Source organism: Symsagittifera roscoffensis, chromosome 6, assembly GCF_963678635.1.
Source record: "Symsagittifera roscoffensis chromosome 6, txSymRosc1.1, whole genome shotgun sequence".
Classification (NCBI taxonomy): domain Eukaryota; kingdom Metazoa; phylum Xenacoelomorpha; order Acoela; family Convolutidae; genus Symsagittifera; species Symsagittifera roscoffensis.
In genome coordinates this window covers 55,517,459-55,529,503 of record NC_087067.1, presented here as the reverse complement: position 1 = coordinate 55,529,503, position 12,045 = coordinate 55,517,459, and the positions used below count along the sequence as shown (strand labels likewise).

At 37.5% G+C, this 12,045-nt stretch overlaps 1 protein-coding gene across 1 annotated transcript in view; it reads left to right on the top strand.

The window, feature by feature from the left end:
* Positions 1-2,328: 2,328 nt before the first annotated feature.
* Positions 2,329-12,045, top strand: part of LOC134847826 (uncharacterized) — a 36,039-nt gene continuing 26,322 nt past the window's right edge. Inside the window, exon 1 of the mRNA XM_063865051.1 lies at positions 2,329-3,238. Coding sequence (XP_063721121.1) covers positions 3,037-3,238 — 202 coding nt within the window. The 5' untranslated portion in view covers positions 2,329-3,036. The remainder of the gene's footprint in view (positions 3,239-12,045) is intronic.

The following is a 12,045-nucleotide window of genomic DNA, read 5'->3' as shown; positions in this document are numbered from 1 at the left end:
TAAGATGTCCATTTTTGGCCGACCGACTCTAAAATTTTTCTAAAGACGCCTTGGGCGCCAATATATACCATTTTTTGAGGGAGAGCGCGAGCCAAAAAAACGCGATTTTTTCGTCAAAATTTTCCAGAAAGTGCCCTAAAACGGCTTTTTTGACCTGTTTTTTCAAAAAATTGCCTACGGCGCAGAAAATTTGGCCAAAAAAGTCTTTTTAGTGCTTTAGGAGAGCTCGAAAACTCAGTTTGGTCGACGTAAAAAAAAGGTCGTCAAAGTTTTCGAAATATTTTTGAAAATCCGCCCCCTCCCCCTGGAGAAAATCCTAGATCCGCCCATGATCACTCCAGTGCGATGTCGGAAAACGTTTAAAGTCCTAATAACAGATTCTAATTCTGCTCCAAACCAAACGCAATCAAACGTTCAACTCTAATAGTTCCAAGTCCTGATTTTCCTCCAAACCAACTCTTTCAGGCATTAAGATCTCAAACAGCGGTTAGTGGAAATCGCGTAATGTTTGAGTGTTTTCTTTCTCAATTGCGGATTTCAGTTTCAAAATGCGAATTTGGCCACCAAGCAGTCCACTGCACACATGAACAAATGTTTGCGTATGGGTTCTACTCACCATCTCCACTCGCATATTATGGTTTCTGTGTAGCAGTTTTCTTATACAAAATTTCAGCCATCTTTCTGTGGATTCCACAATTGCAAAAAATCCAAGAAAATAGCCAAACTCCGCGACAATGTTCTTATCAGCCTAATGCGGAATCCGCTCCAAAAAAACCAACAAGACGTATCAGGGTTGAATGTTCCGACTGCGTAATAACATTTTTTTATGAAAATCATCCCCCCACACGCCATATAAAGTTCAAAAGGATAGATTACATTACTTATAACAAATCAATTAAGGCAAATAAGCTTCTTTCAACCAATTTGGAACGATTTCTAAGACGGATTAAATATCCGCTTACGCGTTATTAGCGCGAATACATCGCGCCTTAATTGTCCCAAATTGGCCAAAATGGCAATCTTCAAACCCCCGTAACCTTACGAAAAATAATCACAGGTAAAATATCTTTTCAAATTTGAGCTCAGGACAATACTTTTTGAATGATTTTAAGAAATTTTGTCAAAAATGGCTAGTTAAAAAGTCGAAATTTGTCTGAAGAAAAAAAATTCACTTCGAGCACAAATAGTCCGTCACTTTCGTATCGAAAGTCGGCACAAAAATGGTCTTCTAATAAATGCGTTAAACAAATCTATTTGAGTTGTTGCTGATAGTGAAAAGTATGGCTGCTCATGTTGTTTTAAATGAGTGAGTATTTCAAACACAAATCAGTAGCGCCCCCTCCCCCTTAGGGATTCGACCCCCTGCCGACCCAGAGGGACCCCTTTTTGTAGTAATTTGAGATATCTCTTTTTGGTGACGGACTTAAAAAGTTTTCTGAAGGCGCCTTCGGTGCCAATATATACTAATTTTGAAGGGAGGAGCGCGCGCCAAAAAAAACGCTATTTTTTTGGTCAAAATTTTCCAAAAAGTGCCTAAAAACGCCAATTTTTCAAAAACTTTGTCTGCGGCGCAAAAAATTTAATCAAATTAGGGTCTTTATAGGGATCTGGAAGACCTCAGAAAATCAATTTGATCGACCTACAAAAAAAGTCGACAAAAATTTAAATTTTTTTGGAAAAACGCCCCCCCCCCCCCCGCCCCCCTAGAGAAATTCCTAGATCCAAGCCTGACTAAAATGCAGAAAATGTTCCATGACCGCGTGTGTTTTCAAGCTGCAACGGTGCAAAAGCGTCGCACCCAGTCGAGTGATAAATCCATCATATTGAAGCTCCGTTGTCGAAAAAATCTGAATGCTCAGATGCTTCATTTGCACACTTTTCTCTTCGTCCGTTATCACTTTTATCCCACTATTATGGTTATCTGACAGTTTTAGCGAGAAAGACTACATGTTTAAATGTTTTCCCAATGTTCAAAATTAACCCTGTTGCTCCTCTTTTGATGTGGAAAACTCTTGATATTCTGTTGTAGCTTAGTTAGTTTTTCGTACCAAGAATCATTTATGCTCAAAAATGAAGTGAACCAAAGCGTATAAAATTTTAGGTTTGAGTTGAGTTGGATTTCAATTTGCGCTTTATGTGTCTCTCTGTAAAAGTGTAATAATCGCTGGGGGAGGGGCTTACACCTGAAAAAAAGTATGTTCAGGTTAATTCACTATGTTCAGTGGGGTGGGGGGAGGGGGAGGGGATGGGGATGAAAGCATTTCTGCAATTCTATTCGGCAACAGCAAGATAAAATTGTTCTCTTTCGATTAGCTGTATCCTGCTCTAACTTAATTGGCTGTTCCTTTTTACCTTCTCTCTCTCTTTCTCTCTTTCTCCCAATTGCAACCAAATTCATCGGTGAAATAAAAAGTGCAAAAAGGCAAGACACATTTAGACACACATTTCACATTTGGGCTTCTCAATTATTGGCACACTTCGTATTGGCCATCTGAAAGAGAGCAACGGACTGCCGTCAATTGTCTAAACTGTTGAGAGTTAATCGCTGCACCAAATTACCTTCAAGCGTCACTCCCACTTAACAGTCGTCGCATCACTTTGACCCTTTGCCAGTTAGTTATTCCACTGAGAGTACCCTGCCACTAACTAACTAAGGAACTAACCGGCACTACCCCTTACAGACCAGACCACCCACTCCTGACATCCACACATCCAGAGTGAGCTTACAGCCAGCCCCCCTCATTATCCCACCTGTTTGGGTTATTTGTTAGTCGAATTGATTTGCAGTTACATTATTTCAACCCCTTCCTCTTGCCTCTCAATTTTTGGAGACATTCTACTGGCATCATTGGCGACTGAGAAGTCGTTTTCCTCATTCACAACTCATCCATTCTGTGATCGCCTTTATCGCCCCAACTGCAGAGGTTGACTGAGTAAAAGTACCTTATTAGTAAATAATCTAGTGGCGAAACTGGTTAGTGAAACTGGTTAGTGATCGAGTGAGTGGTGATATAGTGAGAGACTGCAGTGAGAGTGATGGCCATCTACCTGGAGAAGGTGATTGAGGCGCTGAGCAATGGGACGAGGAACTTCACCCGCCACACCTTCCTCATCTCCGCCCTCACCCTCATCTGTCTCACTGTGCTGCAGGGGTGGATAGTGGCTCTGCCCTGGGAGACTGACAACGGCTCCCTCATCGGAGTCAGTGTCGGACTGTCAGAGGTCGGATGTCTCATAGGTACACTACACTACACTACACTCAATACAACACACCACACACTCATTGCCACTCAATACTACTTCACAATAACACTACAATACAACACACCACACACTCATTGCCACTCATTACTACTTCACAATAACACTACAATACAACACACCACACACTCATTCCCACTCATTACTACTTCACAATAACACTACAATGCAACACACCACACACTCATTGCCACTCATTACTACTTAACAATAACACTACAATACAACACACCACACACTCATTGCCACTCATTACTACTTCACAATAACACTACAATACAACACACCACACACTCATTGCCACTCATTACTACTTCACAATAACACTACAATACAACACACCACACACTCATTGCCACTCATTACTACTTCACAATAACACTACAATACAACACACCACACACTCATTGCCACTCATTACTACTTTACAATAACACTACAATACAACATACCACACACTCATTGCCACTCATTACTACTTGACAATAACACTACAATACAACACACCACACACTCATTGCCACTCATTACTACTTCACAATAACACTACAATACAACACACCACACACTCATTGCCACTCATTACTACTTCACAATAACACTACAATACAACACACCACACACTCATTGCCACTCATTACTACTTCACAATAACACTACAATACAACACACCACACACTCATTGCCACTCATTACTACTTCACAATAACACTACAATACAACACACCACACACTCATTGCCACTCATTACTACTTCACAATAACACTACAATACAACACACCACACACTCATTGCCACTCATTACTACTTCACAATAACACTACAATACAACACACCACACACTCATTGCCACTCATTACTACTTCACAATAACACTACAATACAACACACCACACACTCATTGCCACTCATTACTACTTCACAATAACACTACAATACAACACACCACACACTCATTGTCACTCATTACTACTTTACAATAACACTACAATACAACACACCACACACTCATTGCCACTCATTACTACTTGACAATAACACTACAATACAACACACCACACACTCATTGCCACTCATTACTACTTCACAATAACACTACAATACAACACACCACACACTCATTGCCACTCATTACTACTTCACAATAACACTACAATACAATACACCACACACTCATTGCCACTCATTACTACTTCACAATAACACTACAATACAACACACCACACACCCATTGCCACTCATTACTACTTCACAATAACACTACAATACAACACACCACACACTCATTGCCACTCATTACTACTTCACAATAACACTACAATACAACACACCACACACTCATTGCCACTCATTACTACTTCACAATAACACTACAATACAACACACCACACACTCATTGCGACTCATTACTACTTCACAATAACACTACAATACAACACACCACACACTCATTGCCACTCATTACTACTTCACAATAACACTACAATACAACACACCACACACTCATTGCCACTCATTACTACTTCACAATAACACTACAATACAACACACCACACACTCATTGCCACTCATTACTACTTCACAATAACACTACAATACAACACACCACACACTCATTTCCACTCATTACTACTTCACAATAACACTACAATACAACACACCACACACTCATTGCCACTCATTACTACTTCACAATAACACTACAATACAACACACCACACACTCATTGCCACTCATTACTACTTCACAATAACACTACAATACAACACACCACACACTCATTGCCACTCATTACCACTTCACAATAACACTACAATACAACACACCACACACTCATTGCCACTCATTACTACTTCACAATAACACTACAATACAACACACCACACACTCATTGCCACTCATTACTACTTCACAATAACACTACAATACAACACACCACACACTCATTGCCACTCATTACTACTTCACAATAACACTACAATACAACACACCACACACTCATTGCGACTCATTACTACTTCACAATAACACTACAATACAACACACCACACACTCATTGCCACTCATTACTACTTCACAATAACACTACAATACAACACACCACACACTCATTGCCACTCATTACTACTTCACAATAACACTACAATACAACACACCACACACTCATTGCCACTCATTACTACTTCACAATAACACTACAATACAACACACCACACACTCATTTCCACTCATTACTACTTCACAATAACACTACAATACAACACACCACACACTCATTGCCACTCATTACTACTTCACAATAACACTACAATACAACACACCACACACTCATTGCCACTCATTACTACTTCACAATAACACTACAATACAACACACCACACACTCATTGCCACTCATTACTACTTCACAATAACACTACAATACAACACACCACACACTCATTGTCACTCATTACTACTTTACAATAACACTACAATACAACACACCACACACTCATTGCCACTCATTACTACTTGACAATAACACTACAATACAACACACCACACACTCATTGCCACTCATTACTACTTCACAATAACACTACAATACAACACACCACACACTCATTGCCACTCATTACTACTTCACAATAACACTACAATACAATACACCACACACTCATTGCCACTCATTACTACTTCACAATAACACTGCAATACAACACACCACACACCCATTGCCACTCATTACTACTTCACAATAACACTACAATACAACACACCACACACTCATTGCCACTCATTACTACTTCACAATAACACTACAATACAACACACCACACACTCATTGCCACTCATTACTACTTCACAATAACACTACAATACAACACACCACACACTCATTGCGACTCATTACTACTTCACAATAACACTACAATACAACACACCACACACTCATTGCCACTCATTACTACTTCACAATAACACTACAATACAACACACCACACACTCATTGCCACTCATTACTACTTCACAATAACACTACAATACAACACACCACACACTCATTGCCACTCATTACTACTTCACAATAACACTACAATACAACACACCACACACTCATTTCCACTCATTACTACTTCACAATAACACTACAATACAACACACCACACACTCATTGCCACTCATTACTACTTCACAATAACACTACAATACAACACACCACACACTCATTGCCACTCATTACTACTTCACAATAACACTACAATACAACACACCACACACTCATTGCCACTCATTACCACTTCACAATAACACTACAATACAACACACCACACACTCATTGCCACTCATTACTACTTCACAATAACACTACAATACAACACACCACACACTCATTGCCACTCATTACTACTTCACAATAACACTACAATACAACACACCACACACTCATTGCCACTCATTACTACTTCACAATAACACTACAATACAACACACCACACACTCATTGCGACTCATTACTACTTCACAATAACACTACAATACAACACACCACACACTCATTGCCACTCATTACTACTTCACAATAACACTACAATACAACACACCACACACTCATTGCCACTCATTACTACTTCACAATAACACTACAATACAACACACCACACACTCATTGCCACTCATTACTACTTCACAATAACACTACAATACAACACACCACACACTCATTTCCACTCATTACTACTTCACAATAACACTACAATACAACACACCACACACTCATTGCCACTCATTACTACTTCACAATAACACTACAATACAACACACCACACACTCATTGCCACTCATTACTACTTCACAATAACACTACAATACAACACACCACACACTCATTGCCACTCATTACTACTTCACAATAACACTACAATACAACACACCACACACTCATTGCCACTCATTACTACTTCACAATAACACTACAATACAACACACCACACACTCATTGCCACTCATTACTACTTTACAATAACACTACAATACAACACACCACACACTCATTGCCACTCATTACTACTTGACAATAACACTACAATACAACACACCACACACTCATTGCCACTCATTACTACTTCACAATAACACTACAATACAACACACCACACACTCATTTCCACTCATTACTACTTCACAATAACACTACAATACAACACACCACACACTCATTGCCACTCATTACTACTTCACAATAACACTACAATACAACACACCACACACTCATTGCCACTCATTACTACTTCACAATAACACTACAATACAACACACCACACACTCATTGCCACTCATTACTACTTCACAATAACACTACAATACAACACACCACACACTCATTGCCACTCATTACTACTTCACAATAACACTACAATACAACACACCACACACTCATTGCCACTCATTACTACTTTACAATAACACTACAATACAACACACCACACACTCATTGCCACTCATTACTACTTGACAATAACACTACAATACAACACACCACACACTCATTGCCACTCATTACTACTTCACAATAACACTACAATACAACACACCACACACTCATTGCCACTCATTACTACTTCACAATAACACTACAATACAACACACCACACACTCATTGCCACTCATTACTACTTCACAATAACACTACAATACAATACACCACACACTCATTGCCACTTTTTTTGTTTTTGAATGACACAATAGTGCTTGTTTGTTCCATGTTACTTGATTGTTTTTTTCTACGCGTAGAACTTTCTTTTTCTTCGTACGAGACTTTAAGTCTAAGTTCTTCTGTCTAACTTCCTACAAGGTGTGAGGGGAGCTGTGGGGAAGGGCTAAGTGTATGCCTGTCATTTCAAAGGTCATTGATTAAAGGCCCACCCGCACTCACAAAATAGATCTAGATCGGTTTTAGCATGAACAAGGTAAAAGGAAAAAGGTTGAGATCGACTTAAGTGTTGAAAAATTACGTTTATTAAAAAGAAAAATTCAGATCGATTTGGATCAATTTTAAATCGATTTAAAAAAAAACTCAGATTTTACTTTTTTTAATCGATTTAAAATTGATCCAAATCGATCTGAATTTTTGCAACTTAAATTAAAAATTGGCTAGCCAACCTAAAATCAATCTAAAATCTATGCTTAAAAAGATCGGTTCAAATCGGTTATAGATTTATTTAAATCGATCTAAAATCCTAGCCTAAAAATGCGATCCAAATAGCGCGCATCTCTCTATGATGCTTAGTTTTGATATATTTTTGAAGGTGGATTTCGCAAGCAGGAGCGGTATTTGCACCCTGGACTCGCTTTGCACCAAATGAGTTCTCAACAAACTATAACGCGAACGCCTAGGTTACTGTCAACGCGCTATTCTTTTTTATCGAAAACTCTAAAAAGCAGTATTCAAAAATTTTAAAAAGATGTACTAAATGAGGTTTTTAAAACAAACCATCTACTCGACGTCTTAGATTTTTAGCAAAATGACTTTTGTGTTGAACGGTTCAAACGTATAATTCCTAAATGGGCTTGCTTAGCATGCTGGTGCTGAGAAAAAACTGGCTAACAAAATGCTACAATAAGCTCACCTGGTATGGAAAATAGCTTCAAAAAATTTTCAAAATTCACATCCAAAAAACTAAAAACTAGACAATTCAATTCAATTACTTGACAAAGATAGCCGGTTATTGGGAAAGTAGCGCAAAAGGTTCCTACTGTACTGATTGAGGAAGAAATCAAAAGTAAAAAAAAAAGTGCAATAAAAGGGAAAATCTTTTGAGCTAGTTGAAAACGTTCACGAACGAGTGATAACTAAAACTTGATTTCAAATTTCGATCAGGGGACATAGGAAAACGTGATAAAAATTTTCGTTCGTTTGCTTTTTGAAACAAAAATATATTTTCTGTTTTCTCTGTAACTATTCAAGTAATCAGATTCTGACATAAGCAAGATGAAATTAGTTTGGAGTGCTTAGCCGGGCCACAGTTTGAGAAATCTTGTTTGAAGTCGTGAGCAAGCCAGTAAAACATTACTAGTTCGTTCTTTGGAAAACTTATGAACGTGACTTTTTTTTTCTGCCGCGGAAAAAAAACCAGATAACAGAATTGGAAGAGCTACTTGATCTGGCGTAGAGAAACGGTCATAACCGTCTTGACGACGCATACACTCAAAATTTGCGGGATCTTGTAACAGAAAAATATCAAAAAGTCTTGCACCACTTAATTGCTACTAAGGATCCTGTGCATACATTGCAACGGTAAATTTTCCAAAATAGTTGCCGGAACAGTTCATTTGTTGACTTATTTCGATCATCAGCCCAAATTTATTCAGGAAAATTTAGTAGTTTGCTTATTCCAGACCAAGTAGCTCATTCAATTCTGTTACATTTCGTTTTTTTTTTGCGGCAGAAAAAGTAAGTCAAACTCATTAGCTTCCTAAAGAACTAATTTGAGCCCATAAACTCATACTCCTTTGGTGTTTGCGAGGATGTTTCCATAGTTTTCATAGCTAGAACACCTCTAGAAGTAGTTATTTCATACTGGCTAGCTTACTCTTTCAAACTAAAATTTTCACAAGTTTACGCCGGCAAAACGAGCCCTTCCAAATACTTCGATCTAGTTTACGTCAAAGCAAGAAAGTGACGAAAAACATTGTTCATTTGCTTTTTGAAATCATAAAGTTGCAATTTCTATGTCCGGTGACAAAATAATAGTAATGGAATTCAGTTAAGATGTCAGCCTTCATCTAAATTTTTTTGAAAAAAAAAGTTTACACCAGTTTTTCTCCACAGAGACACCTTTTTTTTCAAACTCATTCTGGAAAAAATATTCAACAAAAACTTATAAAAAATGTAATAGAAAATCCAAATCAAAGGACCATACTGGCGTATAGCGATCAAAGTTTCTTTTCTTGCTGAGGTTGATTGGCTTTTTTTGAAACACACCAATATCGTTTTTTTCCCGGCCAGATTGTTTTTGTCTTCATGGTCTTCCGGACAATGTTCGATCTTCAGAATTTTTTTTTGCCGCCTGAGTTTTGTTTTGAGTTTCAATTGGATCAAATCTCGAATCAATTTGACTCATGATTATGTAAGTCAGTATGACTAAAACTGAATAAATTTCCTTGAATAAAAATAGTTTTCGGATAAATTATTTGATTGTTCACCTCGCGGAATCGCTTAAAGAAGCTGTTATCCTTGGTGCCCACTAAATCAAATCCTGGGTCAGTTGCGATAAACTTGTTGCAAGAAATTGAGACCGACGAGGGACTGGTTTATTATGTTTGTATCAAGATGAAAGTATGAAAATTTCATGCCGTAAAATTCTTTTCAATTTTTAAAACTGAAACTGTTGACTATCGGATAGACTTCTGATTCTGAAATTAATAGCGGTTGATGTCAAACAATTAGTTCGTTATTAGGTCATCAGGTCTGAGTAGTAACGTTTCGACTTTTTCTACATATTTATTCTTCTCCGCTTACAATTGAGGTTCTTAAGGCTTAACTGCTTCTCAACTGAAAAAGTTTTCATCCATTCCCACATGGCTAAAAGCGCGTTTGCTTAAATTTTGTTTGCTTAATTGCCGGATTACATTAATACAAATTTAATGCAAAAAAAATTTTTGTTATAAACACAATAGATAGAGCATTAGCTACCCGGTTTGACCTCCATAGACCAAAAATTCCAATCATACAACTCTTGTTTTCGCATAAAAGTCAGTGCATCGTACTAAATAAAAAGAAAAATATTTGTCACAAAATCGAATCATGTAATTTCTTCCCCCAAACAATTTTGATGATGCTTCAAAAAAATTTTTGTATTTTTTTCCAACCGCAAATTTTTGTCTTGATCAACATCTGATAATTTAAATACTCAAATTATGCCAAAAAATAAAAGTTTCCTGCTTTCAGTAATGTTTTGTATAAGAAAATCATTTACAATTCTGTTCGTTGTCAATACATTGTACACGCGAGACTATCAAACCTTTGGTGACTATAGATTGAGTCAACCATGTTTACTTTTAGTTAATTGGAAATTGCTAATCAAACAACTTCCATATATCAAAAATCACTGATCATAGACCTTTCATGAAATTTTCTTTAATTTTCGATGCAATTTTCTATACGCACCCGTGTCACTTGAATCCCTGTATGAATTTTTTTTGGGAGAGTTAAAATGTGGTGGAACAAGTCCACCCTTTGCCATAGTTGCTTCCCGTCACTTCGTGACATGGTGAGATCACAAAGAGTACAAATAAATTATTACCAAAATCAGCCACCCACCATGTCTGTTTCCCTTCTTATCCCCTTCCCGAGTAAAATTTGTCTCTCATGTTTAAAAAGTGTTGAACGCAGGACAGTCCTGCCACCCAATAAACTAAAATTATCATATAATAATTTTCCCCTTCTGTTATTTTAGTTGTTATTGGTCCCGAATATAAAATTTAAGAAACTCTGTGATTAGAATGAACAAAGAAACAGTCGCCCTCTTCGAGAGACTATTCAAATTTCTTCATATCACCACAAACCGAACAGTTCTCCTATATAATTAAAAACAATCAAGCAGGCTAGTAATACTTTAAAAATACACCCCACTCAGGCCTCTCTAATAAATAGTAAGTGTTTCCAAAAACACTTACAAAAATCACATGATTACATCAAAAGTAAGTTTTCTATTGAAATGTCAATTTTTCCAGTTTGAGCCACTCACTAACCAATTTATTGAGCATTTCGATTTTCGGTCCGACTTTCCTAACAAAACT